At 41.5% G+C, this 18,860-nt stretch overlaps 1 protein-coding gene across 1 annotated transcript in view; it reads right to left on the bottom strand.

Moving 5' to 3' along the window:
- COPS3 (COP9 signalosome subunit 3) overlaps positions 1–12,110 on the bottom strand; it is a 28,433-nt gene extending 16,323 nt beyond the window's left edge. The window contains exons 1-6 of the mRNA XM_016215624.2: positions 12,003–12,110; positions 8,476–8,605; positions 6,142–6,254; positions 6,006–6,055; positions 4,484–4,576; positions 2,165–2,344 (exon numbers count right to left, since the gene is read on the bottom strand). Coding sequence (XP_016071110.1) covers positions 2,165–2,344; positions 4,484–4,576; positions 6,006–6,055; positions 6,142–6,254; positions 8,476–8,605; positions 12,003–12,057 — 621 coding nt within the window. The 5' untranslated portion in view covers positions 12,058–12,110. The remainder of the gene's footprint in view (positions 1–2,164; positions 2,345–4,483; positions 4,577–6,005; positions 6,056–6,141; positions 6,255–8,475; positions 8,606–12,002) is intronic.
- Between the last annotated feature and the right edge of the window lie 6,750 nt (positions 12,111–18,860).

Here is an 18,860-nt window from a genome sequence, read left to right on the forward strand (position 1 = left end):
TATGGACACCTGTGTACGCATTTTTGTGTGAACATCTGTCTTCATTTCTCTTGGGTATACATTCCTAGTAGTGGATCTGCTGGGTCCCATGGTAACTATATGTTTAACATTTTGAGGAATTTCCAATTCTTTTCCAAAGTCACTGCACCATTTTATAATCCCACTGGCAACTGTGAGGGTTCCAAATTCTCCACATCCTAATGCGTTTAATTATTACCGGCTGTGTCTTTTTAACTGTAGTCATCGCAGTGCGAATTGGTATCCCATAGTGGTTTGATTTGCACTTCCTTGATGACTAATGATGACAAGCATCTTTTCATGTGCTTATTGGCCATTTGTATACTTTCTTTGGAGAAATGTCTATGCAAGTCCATTGCCCATTTTGAAATTTTTGTTTTCACTGCTGAGTTGTTAAGAGGTCTCTATATATTCTGGATGCAAGTCCCTTATCAGAAACATGATCAGCAAATATTTCTCCCATTCTGCGGATGCCTTTTTAACTTTCTCACCTGAATTGTAAAGGTTAAGAGGAACTAAAAACTATCACACCCAATCAGCCCAATATTTCACATCAAAACTCAAACCGCTGCGCCTATAAGGCACTTCTTTGAGATTATTCTACAGAAACAGTCACATAAGCACACAAGGATACAAGCACAACGACCCCCACTGCAACACTGCTCTCAGAGTGAAAGAACAGAATCAACTTACAGTTCTATCCTTCAAGGACTAGTGAACTAACTAGGCCAGTCCGGGTGCGATATGAGAAGATAAAGATGCCTTCACTTTTTGTTTTATACAATGCTGTGCTGAATTTTTTTCAATAAGTATGTTCTTCTTTTGGAAATTTTTTGAAGCAGTAAAAAAAATCTGTGTAACCTTCTAAAATTAAGGTACTAATACCAGCTATAGCAGCATGCACATTATTAACACACAATGGCATGAAGTAGACTAATACTAGACAATGCTTGTCCTTAGGGTAAATCAGGAAATAAGTATATTTCAAGTAAGAGGCTTCCATCTATAAATATAAAAGTGTTTGTTTTTAATATTTTAACTATTTGTGATGGAAATATTTTTCTAAGTACATTGCATATCATCTTGCTATTTCTGTTTCTAGATCAGTATGTTAATCAGTTGTTGTGCTGGGCTGTCCAATGACAATGCATTCAGTGGCTATGAAGTGTGTGTTTATAATTTTCTGAAGAACTGAAATTTTGACTGTGTACCCTTGAAGATTTTATCTGACTAGACGCGTCATTTAATGACACCAGCACCTTCTGGTGATCCTTCCCTAGGTTCTCTTGGTGATACCTGCAAACGCTCACTCACTGAGGCAATGCTCAGTCACAGATGTGTGGCATGTGTATTAATACTGTTAGCATTTCAACTAAATGGTAAGCTCCTTGAAGGCTTAAAACATACTTTATTACTTTAATATGTGCAATGAATAAAATAAGAACCACTTAACATCTGACAAATTTATGTTAAAATACCAGTATTAGCCAATACAGGGTGGGGCAAAAGCAGGTGTACAGTTGTTCGTGTGGAAATCAATACAATAGTTAATAAGTAGTAATATTATACAAGAATAGACTGCCCATGAACTCACACTGTACACGTCTTCTTCCCACACTGCACTGTGAATCTCACTTTCGGGCTCTAAGTAACTCCCAGAATACTCTATCAAACTGAGTAGTACGTCACATGACACACGCCGGGGGCTCTTACAGACGTAGACAAAGGTGAGAGGGATGTTTCACTGTGCATACTTAATATCCCTTGACTTTGAACCATGAGAATATTTTACTTATTAAAATAAATAATTTAACCACCACACACGGTTTTAGAATACGACAATTCAAACATCATTCAGTTCAAATTCTTTCCTATATGCAAAGGAAGTTATAAAGGTCAAGAGATGTACAGAACTTAACACAAATTAGACAGTGTTAAGTGGCAAAGCCCAGATTAGGCCCCACACATCAGTGCTCTTCCCTCCACAGCTAATGCCCTTCAATTTGAGGAACATCAGCACCATTTACGTGATCACAGAGAAACAGCCTTTAGAGGACCCCCACCTGAAACTCAGAGGCAGAAATCAACCCGCTCCATCAGTTGTGTACTTCTTTGACCATACAAGCTCAACACAACTTATGATTACCTGCTCATAGAAGTAGAGCGCTCTTTCAAAGTTCTTCAGCCCAGTATAGATCATCCCTCCATAATAATAGTAACATAAAAAGTGCTTTGCATCGTAGGCTCCATTCTCTTTACAAATATCCATCATGTCCACATCAAGATATGGAAGAGCAGGCTTAAAGCATTTTGCCAACAAACAAAGCTGTGAAAAAAAATTTGTATTAGACTGTCATTTTAATTGTACTCTGGCAAGCTTTAGCAAAAGGAGCAAATTCAGATTCTAGAAAGTTCAAGAAAATATTTTGTTTCACATTTTTACATTTAATTTATTGATTAAAAGGATCTACATATCAATATATTACTCCATTTTCTTAAGCACTCAGAATAAAATAGCATTTCTTTATAAAAGACTAACCAACCATGAGAGTACTCCACAGATGAATTAAAGTGCAGCCAACACTCAGTTCATCTAGCATCCACTCTGTTTGTAGATGCGCAAATAAGAGACCTTTTACTCTTTGCTGAACTAGTCAAACAGAAATAGATCAGCATGGCATGAGTAAAAATGGGAGTTTTCTCTTTAATTATACTTTTTCAATGCCTAAATCCTTTACATAAGTGTAGGGAATTGTGCAATTGAAAAAAGCAAGCACATGGCAAGGTTGTGTATGTGGATGATGGTAGTACAGGTGAAGATACAGGTACAAACTCCCTGAGCTAGCTGTACACTTACTATTTACTGTATGTATTTTTATACCTCAATCACAAGTTTCTTAAAAGAAAAAAAAAATTAAAAAAAAAGGGAAAGAGCACACCTTCATTGAAACTAGAACATGTGTTTGAAATAACCCACATACCATGTTATTCATTAAGGAAACAATCTATGGGTTAAACCCATATTGTGGGATACTCCACAGCTGTAAAGCACTGATATGGAATCATCTCTAAGATACATTAAGTAGAGCCCTGGCAATGTGGCTCAGTTGGCTGAGAGTCGTCCCGTGCACTGAGAGGTCTCTGGTTCAATTCCCGGTCAGGGCATATATGCCAGTTGCAGGCTCAATCCCCAGTAGGGGGCGTGTAGGAGGCAGTCTATTGATGTTACCCTCTCACATCAATGTTTCTATCTCTGTCTCCCTCTCCCTTCCTCTCTCTAAAATCAATAACAAAAACATATTTTTTAAAAAAGATACATTAAGTAGAAAACAAGCAAAAGCAAGGGGTAAAAAAAAGCAAGGAATATAAGAGTTTATACAAATTTGTATTAAAAAAATATATATATACAAATTCGTATTTATATTAAAAAAAAAAAAGAGAGCCCGGCCAGGCGTGGCTCAGCGGTTGAGCATCGACCTGGGATCCAGGCGATCGGGGTTCGATTCCCAGTCAGGGCACATGCCAGGGTTGTGGGCTCGATCAATGACTCTCTCATCATTGATGTTTCTACCTCTCTCTGAGATCAATAAAGATATATTTAAAATAAATAAATAAATAAATAAATAAATAAATAAATAAATAAATAAATAAATAAATAAGTAAATAGAGAGAGAGAGAGCGAGCGAGCGAGCGAGCTCTGGCCAGGTTACTCAGTTGGTTGGAGCATTGTTCTGTACACCAAAAGGTTGCGAGTTCAATTCCTGACCCAGGCACATACCTAGGTTACAGGTTTGATCCTGGTCGGGAACAACCGGAGGCAACCGATGGGTGTTTCTCTCACACATCAATGTTTCTCTCTCTCTCTCTTCCTTCCTCTCTCTCTCTAAAAATCAATAAAAACATATCCTTGGGTGAAAATTCCAAAAAAAAGAAAGAGAAAAAAATAGACATATTTGCTCGTACAGACATAAAATGTCTTTGGAAGGATAAACAAGACACTGCTAACACTGGTTTCCTTTGGAGAGACGTGACTCGTGAGGCAGAGTGGTGGGAAGACTTCTTTATACACCCTCCCTTTTGCCTGCTGGATTTTGAACCATGTACAATAAAATAAATGAATAACATTTAAGGTATAAAGTTACCTGTGTTTATCCTCAGGGTCCAAGATTTCTTAAAAAGAAAATACCTTGGCATTTTTTTAATGTCACAGTGTTAAGAGTAATTAACACTGTGACATTAAACAGACTAACATCACAAGCCTACTAGCTGAGCTCCGTTCTGCAATTTGCATCTAGTAGCTGCTGAAAATTCCCTTACTATAGAATAGATGTACTTCTATATTTCAACTGCTAGAACATATCTGTCTCCACCAAACTGCCTTCATTTATCTAATCTGATGCTGAGCAAACTTACAAGCGACCTCCCATCCCTGACTTGGTCTGACTGACACTCCCTGGGTGCTTACCTGGCAGAGATCAGCATGTATTGAGGTCAGCTGGTTTGTATTCATCTGCATCTTGTCTATGGCTTGCTTGAGGACGCCTATTCCTCGCAGGGGCTGTCAGAAATGACATCTCTTTCAGATAAGCTCTCAGAGATGGCAGCACATTGGATCTTATGTTGTCACTTACAAATAAAAAATAATACCACTTGATAGATTCCTTTAAATGACAACATGAGGTTTCCATATTCTTTCAGGACTGTTCCAATTCAGTCAGAAAATGTCTTACACTGTTTCTTGTGACATTTAGAGTAATTCAGCACCATTTTTAAAATCATAAAGCCTTTTTTACCATGAAATAAATAATCAAAAGCAACATTACTTTCGTAACAGTCAATGGACTCATTATATTTACATCTAAACAAACAGAAAATTTCCAAATCATTACTATGCTTAGTAAATTTAACTGTGTTAAGGATGCTGGCATTTCCCCATCAGGCAGCTTTGGCATCACCTGTAAACGCTCTCCAAAAACATCATTTCTTACCTGATAATAAATTACTACTGAAACCACCACCACATTTTCCTGCCCTGATTATAAATAATAAGACTGAGTTTCAAGTGAGGTACAGTCAGTTTCTGGACAGGAGACGTGACTAAAATGCTTAACAACTTTACATGGTTTTTTCAGTAAAGGTTTGTTGATGTGTGTTTTTTTAAACCATCTCTTTCAAACTACAACTTATTCAGTACTCCTACAAAATACCAGCCAGTTCTTTCTGTTTTCAGTCTCCTTCAAACCACTAGTCTTAAAAGTTAAATTTCAAATTAAAAAGAAACACTCAGATTATAACTTGTGTCAATATCACAAAAACTAAAGAAAGACCAAAGAACTGTTCGAGATTAAAGGAAACAAAAGTTGTGTGGCAATGTAGACAACCCATGAACTGAGATTTTCTTTTGTTATAAAGAAATAAGTAAAACAACTGGCAAAATCCGAATAAGGTCAGTAGATTTGTAAAAAAATTATATCAATATTCATCTCCTAAGGTTGTGGCTCTGTAAGAGAATGTCTTATTTTTTAGGAGACAATCAAGGGCCATCATATCTGCAACTTACTTTCCAATGGCTCAGGGAGAGAGAAGGGTAAGTACAACCTTACTCTCTGGAGGAGAATCTGGTGTATGGGAATTGTTTATATTATTCTTGCAGCTCTTCATAAGGCTAAGATTATGTTGTACTTAAAAGTTTTAAAGTTTAACATACAACACCCAGCATACTACAACGTAAAGGACACTAGCATGGTAGTTCCAAAACCACCGCCACCAGCCGCAGCTCTGAGGCCCTCCTTCCCCTGCACTCAGAATCAGCACCTGAGGGAGGGACTGGTTGGCTCACAGCCAATGCTCTGAGTACTCTGAAGCGACCACGTATATCTAAGAACTGGGACTCGCAGTACTAACTTGGAACCTTAACAAACTAGTTCATTGTCTAAGTTAGATATATACTACAACAAAACTACAAGCACTTGCATAACATTGCTTACCTGTTTTCTTTCCATAAGGGCATTTGTTAGCTGATGGCAAAGCCCAGCAACTAGATAAAATAACAAAATATTAAAAGTATAAATGACTAGACAGGCAAAATACATTCAATGGAAAATAGCACGATGTTTAGCTTACACGTGTCTGTTGCATATCGAATGTGCTCTCCATTACAAGTACTGATAAAAAGCTGAACCTGTGAGAACAATGTTTCGAAGTCAGGAACACTGGGCATAGAAAACTTCACAAATCTGGAATAGAGAAAAAAATCAATTTATTTTGATATTTCACAGGTTGAAAATGTAGAAGCAACTGAGGTCAGAAGTCCACCCTACCTCCACTGCTCTGTGAATGAGTCACCATATTTTTAAAAATTAAGAAACCAAGTCTATGAGATTCTCCTGGCCTGATGTTTTTGCATAATCAAGACACAACATAGATAACAAAAAGAAGAAAAGTATGTTTTAAAAAGAACAGCTTTCCAAAAGGGAAATTCCATTAAATGAGGCCAAATATCAGGTGATCCTAATACTTGTGAAGGAACTCAATGTAAACTTTTAACCAAAAGTTTTAAAAAATATTTTTCTTTTGAGCTCCAATGTGGTCAGGACTATTTACTTGATTTAAAAGCCAGCTGTTGCTTTTCCTGCCCTGAAGGTGAGGCTGAACGGGACAAGGACCTAGAGCTATGGACTGTAGAGGGCTGAGGCAGTGATTCAAGTTAAAAATGCTGCTGGCCAGGATCGGGCAATGCTATGGTCCGTCTGGGAAAAAAAAATGATGAACAGGACAGGAAGCATTGGAGGTGCTGGGAAGAGGGAGGACTCAGATGATCCATCCTGAGTCACTTGGTAGATGGTGCCTTTCAATTGCCCACGATAAACACTCTGAGAGGGGGGTCAAAGATAGGTTTGGGGAAGAAATCATATAAGCTACCACCACTCAGGCACTGCTTACAAGTAAAATTCAAGGTCTTCTTTTTAATTAAAAAAAAAAAAAAAGAACTGTTGAAATTAACTTCAAGAAAAATGAAATGGATATTTTTGCCTACTCACAATTTCTCCAAAATCTTTCAATTTGTGCTTCCATCCATGTGTACGGTATTATTTGACTTAATGTCACCTGTCACTGCACTTCCCAATTACCAAGTGTGTCTGAATCAATTTCATCGGGGCCTCACAGTAAGTTAGTAAGGCATTGTAATTTCCATCTTATAAATAAAAACATAAAGCTTAGGGTCCCATACCTCATAATGGAAGAACATAATTCAAATCCAGGGTACTAAGATAAAAGGTCGGGGTTGTTTCTAGGTTTTCTTTTACTTCTATATAATGGTAAAACACCTTAGAGCTTGAAAATGCTTTTATGAATATTATATCTCACCTGATACATACAGGGGTGGGCAAAAGTAGGTTAATAATAATACGATAACTAATCAATAAATAAAAATACAAGAATAAACTGTGTTTTGTGTACTTTTGCCCACATGTAAATTTATGTGTGCCTAAAACATGCATGCTAAAAAGGACGGGGGGGGGGGAATGAAAAAACAAAACAAAACATACATTCTATCTGTTCTTTTAATCAGCAAACACAGACAGTAGAAACTTTTACCAGCCTGCACTATCCAACAGAACTTTCTGCAGTGGTAGAAATGTCCTATATCTGCCCTGTCCAACACAGTAGTTACCACAGTAGCTGCATGTAGCTACTGAGTACTTGAAATGTGGCTAGTGCAACTGAGGAACTGAATCTTTAACTTAGCAAAGCTCTAGACCCTTCCATTCTGACGCAGTTTCTTCTCTAAACTCTATTCTTGACCCCTACCTTTGTCTCAGGAATCCAAGAACAAGTAAAGCCAGACTTTTGCTTTTAGGTCTTCTCAGTCTATTTATAGTTCAACTTTTATGAAAACCATAACATCCCAACTTTAATACTAGAACATCAAGAGAAAAATAATTCTGCTGTCAGGTACCCAGAGTTACAAGGCACCCAACTGAAATAAGGACTATTTAAATTGGTCTCAAACAGCTTAACCTTGTTTGAAAAGAATCCAAAGCAATGCTGCTCCTGAGCACTGATAACTGCACTCACTATACCCTGCCATGTCCCTCATCACTCTTCCCCATTTTATTTCCAAATTAGAGAATGTGGACAATCTGATGGGCTACCTAAGTAAAAGTATTGAGATAAATGCAAACTCTAGTGCCCACAACTGAGATGGCCATCCGTTTTTTAAAATAAATTTCAAAATTTGTATAAATATAAATAGTAAGAGTTAAAAAAATGATGAACTGAACAAGATATAATAAGCAATGATTAGCTGGGATGAGTAAAACGTAACTACTACGACATGACTAGTTGTGCAGAAGAGCTCAATGTTGTTTACATGGCTTACACTAAAACAATAAAGTCAGAAAGTGCATAGTCTTCAGTTCTAGAAAGCACAAAACTGTGAAAGCTGTCCCTTACAAAACAGCAAGGACGCCCAAGGAGTGCTCTTGTACATCCAGAGCCCCAAGCACAGTGTCCAGATGGGATAAGTTCTTTGCAAGGAGTTCCCCACTCTTGTTGATCAGTTCACAAAGCTGAGTCATCTGCCCTGGAAAACAGGAATAACACTATGTCATTCGGTTATAGTATTAACCACACTAAAGGGAGTATAACCAGATTTCATACCTCAGAGCAAGAAATACCTAAAGATGATTTCTTGCATCTCCATTTCAGATGAGGACCAAGAAGGGCCAGAGAAATGAAATGACCCTGTCCCTGGTCTCAGAACTAGACCTCCCACATCCCTCTGGCCCCTGAAAATTTCTCTTTTTCTTCCATTCCCTTTTCTGGTCCCCCAAGCCAGAAATGTACACATACTATCACCACCCCTTTCAGCTCCTCTGTATCCAAAATGTCACCAAAGATTATTTCATTTTACTTCCTGTCTCTTAGCTCCATTCCTTTCACTCTCCCCTGCCTTAATTCATATCCTTATGACTTCTTATCTAAACTACATCATAAATCTTCTCAATGTCCACTCTTTCCTCCAACCCATATTCCACACTGGTACCTGTGTGATCTTTCTAAAATGAAAAATTCAATCAAATTATTCCACTGGCTTTAAGAAGTCCAAATGCCTCAGCCCAGTAATGGCCCCTGTGCCTCCCCAGCCTCACGTCCTGCGACTTCCCCTCACGTACCTTGTCTTTGGTCATGCCAAGCTCAGATTCAGTCAGCATTCTGTACTCTCTCACCTTGCTGCGCCCACGCCTGTTGCTCTCCACGCTGGCTGCTCCCCTTCCCTCTTCTCTCCCACATCCTCCCCTACCTGACTCATCCCTGCTCTTCACTGGATCCTCACCTCCCTCCCTCCCCATGGCTAACTTGGCTGGGTAGCTGCTGCCCTCTCTGCGTCCTCTTTCCATCACCTGGGGTGTGGTGATTAGGTAATTCAACATAAACTCAGGGGAGAGTCCCTTTCTCCATCTTCACAATGCAGTGCTTACGCAGTGATTCAATAAACAAGCAGCTTGTTGACTCTCCAAGATCCATTTTTCTTCCCCTTATACCACGATGTTATAACAATGAAAGTACAGAATCTAATTAGGCCTGAACTGGTACTTTGAAGTAGACTTGCCAATTTTAATAGGTTATTCTAATAACAGACACACTACGGTCACACTCTGTACTCTCAAATCCCACTAGCTGTCTTTCTGGTCGGGGTAGGGGGAAATCAACCTCTTAAACTTCCTCCTTCAATAGTCCTCTTACATTTTGAATTTCAAGCTACCCATACCAGCTATTTTTATTTGGTGGCTGGCTGATTTTTTTTTCCCTATTAAAAAAAACATTTAAGTAATATAATGCTTAAAATCCAAGCGACTGTAACTAGGAACTTTGATAATTTTACTTCTGGGGCTTCTACACTATAAAACTTTTAAATTTGATCTTTTACCAAAAATAAAGGAAACACCCCATTACTATCTCATGCACTACAAAACACGAATTTAAAACATCCAGGATCTATCAGGTATCATTTTTCAAGACAATAATACAAGCTGAACTGGGAAATATCGCCTCACTATCATTTTATTAAAGATCTCACTGGTAGGTACGAAATAGCATCTTCCAGTTAAATAATCAGCCCCCCCCTTTAAACCCACTGCTTTAAATACATTTATAATGATTTGAAACACGCAGAAATAAGCATTTCAGGCCATTATTTTTCCTCCCAATTAAATAATCAATGTTGAGCTGAGACTTAACAGCTGGGTCATTATGAAATCATAAGAGTCAACTATTGCAGCCCTGCCGGGCGTGGCTCAGTGGTTGAGTGTAAACCTGGGATCCAGGCAATTGGGGTTCAATTCCCGGTCAGGGCACATGCCCAGGTTGCGGGCTAGATCAATGACTCTCTCATCATTGATGTTTCTATCTCTCTCTCCCCCTCTCCTTTCCTCTCTCTAAAATCAATAAAGATATATTAAAAAAAAAAGAGTCAACTATTGCAGGGCCAAGGGGAGAGTCAAAAGTAAGTTTAAGTGTCAGGGGCACATATGAAATGAGCCCAACTAGAGATGTGGCTGGTGAAATTCCCTCTATCCCTTTACTTAAGCTCCATGTTAAGAAATCTGAACAAGAGCAGAAAAAACAGACACTTGTAAACATTTACTATGCTGTGAATGTGAGGTACAGAAGCCAAGGGCAATAAAAGTATCACATTTACCTCTGCCCCGGAGGCTGTTCCTAAAGTGGTGTCCTGCACAGACCATGCATGCAGAGCTTTGCAATCCCTCTGGATGCTCAACAGCCCTTACATTTTGTAAATGATAAAATTGGCCCAGGGAAATTAAGTGGCTTGCACATGAAATGACTGAGACAGGATTCCAACTTAAATCTTCTAAGCACACTACATCCCAGAAAATAGAAACCAAGTGTCCGTGTCATAAATGAATAAGTGGTGGTTTCTTCATTCCTACACACTGAAAGTCTATGCCTGACCTGTGAACCTAATTTCTATCAAAAATAAGAGAAGACAGAAGTACTTCACTTTGCATGTCCCCATACGAGGTTCAGTGAAGCCTTACAACAGCGAGGTAGAGAGATAAATGGAGATAAGAGACTGGAGACTAAAGGTGACCTGCCCAAGGTCACGCAGCTCCTAGGAACTTTACAATTAATGGCGTTAACCATTAGTGACCGTACTTACTGCACCCCATATGACAGGCACTGTTCCGAGGGCTTTTACATGGCTCTCCCATTCAATCCTAACGACTACATGAAGTACGGACTTATTTTTATTTTACAGATGAAGAAACAGGATGGGTAAAGGGGCCTCCGCAGCCAGCAGTTAATTACTTTAATTCAGAGTCCAGGGCTCTATCAAGTGCTCAGATGAATGAAGCAAACAGTATGAAAATGAAGGGCAAAGTAAGAAGGGTCACAATTCTACCCCCAGAAATGGAGTCCGACGAGCGACAGCTCCTTCGACATTCCGCAGGACTAAAATAGGCGCCGAGGCGTCCCGAGGGCGCGCGGGCGGGCGGCGGCGGCACGAGGCCCGGCCAAGGTGAGCCTCGGAGCCCCGGCTCCCGGAGCCGCTCGCCGGCGCCCGCGGCCCAGCGGCCTCAGGACAGGCGGGCCAGCGCGCCAATCACCGCTGGCGACGGAGGCCGGAGGCACCAACGGGCGCTCGCGGAGGCGTCCAACGGAAGTCACCGCCCCCAAAATGTCAAGCTAGGCGCCCGGGTGGAGGGGGCCGGCTCGGGGGGTACGGGAGGGGAGCAGGCGGGTCCTGCAGGCCCCAGGTCCGGAGGGGCCGGCGGCCGAGCGCACGGCGCGGCGGGAGGGAGCCACGGAGCCCGAGCGCGCGAGGGGGCTGCTCACACTGTCTTCCGGAGCCCGGCCTGGCCGAAGCGCCGCACCCGCGAGCCCGCCCCGGGGACCACCGGCGGCTGGGGATGCAGGTCCGTCCCCGCGGCCCGCAGGCCGGCCCAGCGCCTCACCTTGAGCCGAGAGCTGTCGGACACTGTTCACGAACTGCTCCAGGGCAGAGGCCATGTTTCCCCCCCGGGCGACCCGAGCGCCAGAGCCAGCTCGCGCGGGAAACGGCGGCCGCGGTGCGCCGGAAGTTCTCGAGAGACACGTCACTTCCGCAGGTCAATCTAGCGCCGCGAGATCTCACCTACCCGGAACCAGTGGCCGTTTCCTTGGAAACGGTCCCGCTGCTCGGCGTAGCCGGAAGTTAGCTTGTTTTTCCTCCTCTCTTCTTTTGTTTACAGGTGAGATCCCTCCGTTTAATGGGGCGGATGGGCAAAGGAAGAAACTAATCGTGATTCCTGGCCGCGTCATTCAAGGCCGGCCTAACGCCGCTTCCTGTGAGGCGGGACCGTGGCAGGGGAGCCGCGCCAGCAGCCTGTGTTCACAGCCCTTTCCTACCGATTAGTAGCTATGTGACTTTGTGCAAGTTATCTGACCATCTGTCTAGTTTCCCCCACCTGTAAAAGTCTTACAATGACCTCAACCACCTAAAACACTTTCAGGACCATGACTTCATTCAAGATACATGTTGAATGAGTTGATTCCCCCATGTGGAATTGATGTCTTTCCTCCACTTAACTCCTAAAGCACTTTGCTCCCCATAGGGCCACTTACATGTTGCAGAAATTTGTCTTCATAATCCATACCATATCCATTGCTTTTAACCTGCACGGAGTTCCTTAAGATCAAGCATCTGTCTTACCTCTGGACCATTTTAGGGCCCAACACACATCAACTGAAGATTGATGGTATCAATTCAAGGCCAAAGGAATCCCCAACTTGGGGTGCAGTTAAGAAAGAAACTTTATTCAGTGCAAACAGCTCAATTTGAAACCAGACACAATGGGTCTGGGCTGCCTGTCGCTACCTCAGCCAGTTAAGCAGAGACAAGGTTGAATCATATATGATTCATTTATTCCAAAATGCCGGCAGTATGGGAGCACAGCAGGATCCATCCACATAAAACCTGCTCTGCCTTGCCCCCCTCACCCCCCCATCAATCAGCTACTTATATTGGGCAGAAGCACAAAGATTACCTGGGGAAATGGGTAAAAAGATATAAGAATGGGCATAATGATTACAGGTTACAGGAAATGCGGGCTGAGGGTTGCAAAAGATTGGGGCACCTCCACCTCTGGTGGAGGGGCTGTGGGTTGGGGGTTTCCAAAGGGTGGACCCCTCCAGAACGCCACTGTTTCAAGAACTAGGTTGCTATCTTTCCATGATAAAAGGAGAATGGACCTGGACCCGACTCCAAGGTCAACTCCCATGTCCTGGGGTGTACAACTAGCCAGGTTAGAAAGTGCTTTCTTTAATTAGAACACAACAATCATGGTTAACACAGTGTGATTAATATTTCTTATAATTATAGCTAAAAATCATGGTTATCAGAGCATGATAATTATTTCTGCCCCCAACAAATTGTAACAGCATGGCTGTGAAAACAGCCTGGAGCCAGGCACCTCTCCATACAGACAGCTCTGCTCTGCCCTGCAGTTGACTGTTCGGTTCTGTCCTGCTCCAGCCAAAGAAACACAGCCCTCAGCCTTCAGGAAAAAAGGAAAACACAAATACAGCACCCAGTCCTGGTGGAAAGGGAAAGGACACTCTGAGTCACTGCGGAGTTTACTTGTAGAGAAAGAGGTCCACACCCCTTATCCCTGATTGACTCATCCTCATGCAAATGAGGACTCCAAATCGTCACAGTTTGATTGGTCTAAAAGGCACTGTCCTGATTGGTCAGAATGTAGCAGCCCTGATTGGTTGGTGAAGAAACTGATGGGGGGGGGGGAATATAGCCATGCAGCTCTGATTGGGTAAGAAAGTTTCAGTCCTATTGGTTGAAATAGGATTTCAGGAACTCCTTTATAAGGGCAGGCTCCGCGGGCAGGAACAGTGTATGCAGGCAGCTTGGGGAAGGCTTCTCCCTGAAGTGTGGTTTGTGAGAGTGGCCCTTGTATAGAAATGGCTGCTGGGCTGTTTTTAAATTTTAGGGCAGTTAGCCACTGGAGCCCTTCTTAGTATGTATCTTCTTTCTCAGAATCCACACACAAGATTTGGTGTGGGGACTGAGTAGATAAACACAAATTTAAAAATGTTATCCAACAGATACTGAGATTTATTGAGCATCTACGATATGCTGTGCTAGGCACTAGTGATACACTGCTGAGTGAAAATAGTCATGGTCGTTTTCCCTTACAGATAATGAACAAAGAGAGACCCTAGAAAAAAGGGTATAGTGCTCTGAAGGAGTGAAACAGGTTCTATAAGGTCATGCAGTAGAGGAAACCAACCTAACCTGGGAACAAGAGGGAAGGCGTTCTTAAAGAAATGACACAAACTATCAACATAAGAAACGTTCAAATCTGCGAAGAATTTTTTGAACCACACTGTGGAGAATTTCTGGGAAGCAAAATTTCAACAGATTGAGGTAAGACTCCAGAGAATGTCAGTTTTGCGCCTTATTTTATACATTACAATCAAAAGAGGAGACAAATGTGGGTTATATGAAATCCTTTTGGTGATAGATTAGGGAGGCAGGAGAAAGCAAAGCAGGGAAACCTCTGGTATTGCATAAAAAGTAAAATGATAGATGCATACCTCTTTTATGTAGGTGGGTGCAGGATAGTTAACAGTAAAAAATTAACAACAATGAAGGGACTTGTGGTCTCCGCAGAGCAGTGCATGTGCTTTGAGGGGGTCCAGAAAAAGAAAAATTATCTTGACACTCCAAAGATATGTTATCATAGATGCAAAAGACAAGAGACGGGCCCAGTGAAAGTAAAGATTGACTTTTGTCAGGGAAGATTCTAGCCTAGGACATGACTACCCACCATAAACTGCTTTTAGTTAAAAAGTCCTCAATTCATACCATCCTTTGTGGTTACTTTGGGTCTCTGAGTTTGCAAGGCCTCCCCTGAGTTAGTCAAGTGAGCATGTGGCCCCTTTTTGTCCACAAAATTCAGCTCTAAAGGAAGAGTAGGAGTTAATAAGATAAGGGAGGGAGAAGTTATACTATGTGAGAAGACAGCATGTGCTAAGACCCTGTGTTGGGAGGGAGCCTGCTGTCTGAGATTGAGGAACTGAAATGAAAGAAGGTGGTCAGAGGGGAGTGGTACGAGGTGGAGCTGCAAGGTCCACATCAAGCAGGGTCGGGATCAAGTAATCTGTGCCAAAGATACTGGACTTACCCTGAGAAGATCAGGAACCATTGAGAGCTTTATGTGAGCAAGTGGGGTGATTGGATTTGCACTTCGGAAAGGTTGTCTGGCTACCCATGGATTACTTTAGAGAACCGTTTAGGAAACTACTGCAGTAGTCAACATGAAATATAATGGTAATACTTGTACCTTGAAAGTAGAAATGGAAATAAATTGGTGAATTTTGAACATGTTTAATTTTTTTAATGTTTTTATTGATTTTTTAGAGAGAGAGGATGGGAAAGGGAGAGAGAGAAACATCGGTGTGAGACAAAAGCATCGATCTGCTGCCTTCTGCAAGTCCCCAACTGGGGATAGAGCCCTCACTTCGGGCATGTGCCCTAACTGATCATTGAACCAGCGACCTTTTGGTGTATGGGACAGTGTTAAACCAACTGAGCCACACTGGTCAGGGCTGAACATGTTTAGATGAATGACTTTAACACTTGTACTCTAAGATGAAACTGCCCCTGAATGCTCTATGTGAACATTCGGTTCTCAGTTTTTGAGTTCTTGTATAACATACAAGACAGATATCTTGACTTATAGGGCACATTTCCATGTACTTGCCTGGATTTTAATGAAAGCCAAATATGTTGCAGAGAAGTAAAACCTACAATAATTTAAAATAGCCACAGCTACTACTGATACTTTAAAATTTGTTGCCTATTTAGATTATGGCAGCTGTTCTCAAAGTGTGGTTTCCCCAACCAGCATCAGCATCATTTGGGAGCTACTTAAAATGCAAGTTCTTGGACTCCACTCTAGACTAACTGCATCAGAAACTCTGAGGGTGGTGCCCTGCAATCTGAATCTAACAAGCCCTGCACTACTTCTGATGCACACTAAAGTTTGAGAAAGCCTGGATTGTGGTATAGAGGAGCCAGGACACAAATTACATTCATATGGAATACTATGAACTGTACATACTATGCAGCTGTAAAAATGAAAGATCGCTTACCCTTTGGGACAGCATGGATGGACCTGGAGAGTATTATGCTAAGTGAACTAAGCCAGTCAGAGAAAGACAGATGTCACATGATCTCACTCATATGTGGAATCTAATGAACAAAATAAACTGATGAACAAAATAGATCCAGAGACATACTAGCATGGAACAGACTGAAGGATCTCAGAGGGAAGGTGGGGGTGGGTGGGAAGAGATTAACCTAAGAACTTATATGCATATAAACATAACTTATGGACACAGGCAATGGTATGTAGAAGGCCTGGGGGTGGGGCGGATGTGGGGTGGAGGGGGTCAATGGGGGGAAAAAAGGGGACATCTATAATACTTTCAACAGTAAAGATGTTTTTTTAAAAAAGAAACAAAAGTAGTGGCAGCTATTGGTCACCACGGGTGTAATTAAGTCATTGATATATTCGTTTAATAAATATGTGAAGGCTAAGTGTTATTCTAGGGGATGAATATGTAGCCATGAATAAGAAAAACTTTATGGTTTTATCTCTGTACCTTTTCACATGAAGCTCCTTTTGTCAGGAATGTGTACACACACACTAACACACACACACAATCACATACACGTTACAGTCTAGTCAATTCTCAAAAAAAAAATTACACTTATTTCAAAACAGCTAAGCTTCATTCCACCCTGCTCTTCCTCTCAAGAATGAAATAACTGAAAGATGTATGGTTACAAGGATAACCTTGAATATATTCTAACTTGTATTTTTTTTAAAGCTAGTCATTTAAAATCTGGCAGTTACTTAGGACAAAGCACAGCAGTAGGTGGAGATGCTACATTTAATCATCTGTTCTTACATTCTTTACTTTTTTAAAATTTAATTTTATTGTTGAAAGTATTACAGATGTCCTCTTTTCCCCCCCATTGACCCCTCTACCCCCACCTCCCCCACCCCCACCCCCGGCCCTTAAACACCCATTTACTTTGTGTCTAATACGTTTCAAGCCCTGTGCCAGGTGCTGGGGATGTATTTGTGAACAAGACAAAGTCCTTTCTGGCATGAAGTTCTGGTTTGCTGAGTAAGACAATAAGCAAGCAAATCAACAAAATAATTTCAGACAGTAATACCTGCTGTAAAGAAGATAAAACATTGTGAGGAGGTTTAGGAAGGTCAGGAAGCAGGAGCCAGATAGGCCTGGGGGCAGAGACTTTCAGAGAAGGAGGAACATGGATGATATGCAAAGATCTAAGACCCAAACAAGTTTGGTGTGTTTCTGGAAAAGAGAAAAATGCCAGTTTGGCTAGAATATAGGAAGTAAGGAGGATTCTGGTGTGTCTCAGTTGAGTACCGTTTGTAACAACAGTAATGGTCTCCTACATTTGTCCAGCTTTTTCCATTCGCAAAGCATTTTCAGATCAATTAGTTTTCTTAGATTCATCACTGAAATATCTTCACCAAGTGCAGAGACTTGAAAGAAAAGAATATTAGATGATTTTGAAGAGAAAAAACAGTGTCAGAAACTGGTATAAACGCTTCCCACACACTCCATCTTCCTTTTGGGGATCCATGTGGTGCCAGGGAACATGACTTGGAGACCTGAGCAAGTGGACTGAGGGAAACCACCCTCATCCACATTCCATCACCACCCACTCAGGCGACCTTAAGTATATGACTTAGGTTGATCCAATCAAAGGTACGCTTGAAACTGGACCAAAGGGTCCAGCTGCCTGCCATTACTGGAGTCAAATAAGTAGAGATGCAGTTGAATCTTTGTTGTGCGTTTATTAACCAGATAGCCAGAAATCTGAGAAAGGGGCAGGTGTAACACCTGAAAAGATACTCTGACATTTCATTTCCAATAAGCTCCTATATAGGGTAGTGGGTGGGAAAATCTAAAGTTAATGAGCTCCCAGGTTCTGCCTTGTCCTTGTCCTTGCAAAGGTTAGCTCTGGAAAAGATTAGCCCAGAGTGCTGTCTCCTTCAGGTTAGGTACTGTCCTTGATCTGTGCTTAAAATGTATTTTCTTTTGAGTGACAGGCTCATCTGGGCTCTAGGGCTGCTTTACCTCCAGTGCCTACTCTTCTTGCAACACATTGTCCAGTTTCCCAGGGTCTGTAAGAAAACCTCTTCTTTATAATGAGCAGCTATTAAACAACTGTGATTCTATCCTGTTGCATGCCCCCCTGCTATCAAGCTCAGGACTTCTAGGAACTTTCTTCCCTGCTGGGTGAACAAGGAAGCTTCATCCCTAAGGGTTTCTGGCAGCCACCTTGAAGGGAGGAAGGCTTAGGATAAAGCTAGTATCTCATAATACAGAAAAGAGAGGCAGAAATAAGCCAGCCCTATCCATCATTGAGACACTGAATCCAGTCTTACCAGAAGCAATCCTGCCTCCCGACCTTTTACCCCCAAAATATGAGCTAACACATTCCCTTTACTCTTTAAGTGTTTATTGAATTAACATGGTGTTTTCTCTTTCTTGTAGTTGCAAGTATCTTGATATAGCACTTTAATGGCATTGTCCCCACAACAATCCCTCAAGACAGATTTTATTGTGGAAGTTATACTCACAGTAACTGTCGATAATTATTTCAGCTCTATTCCTTCCATACCCTTTAAAAGTGAATATAACTATGTGACTTCATTTGGCTGCTCAAAAACAGGTAGTGGTGGCATGTGTCACTTTTGAGTGGGAGT

Source organism: Miniopterus natalensis, chromosome 17 (assembly GCF_054644295.1).
Source record: "Miniopterus natalensis isolate mMinNat1 chromosome 17, mMinNat1.hap1, whole genome shotgun sequence".
Taxonomy (NCBI): domain Eukaryota; kingdom Metazoa; phylum Chordata; class Mammalia; order Chiroptera; family Miniopteridae; genus Miniopterus; species Miniopterus natalensis.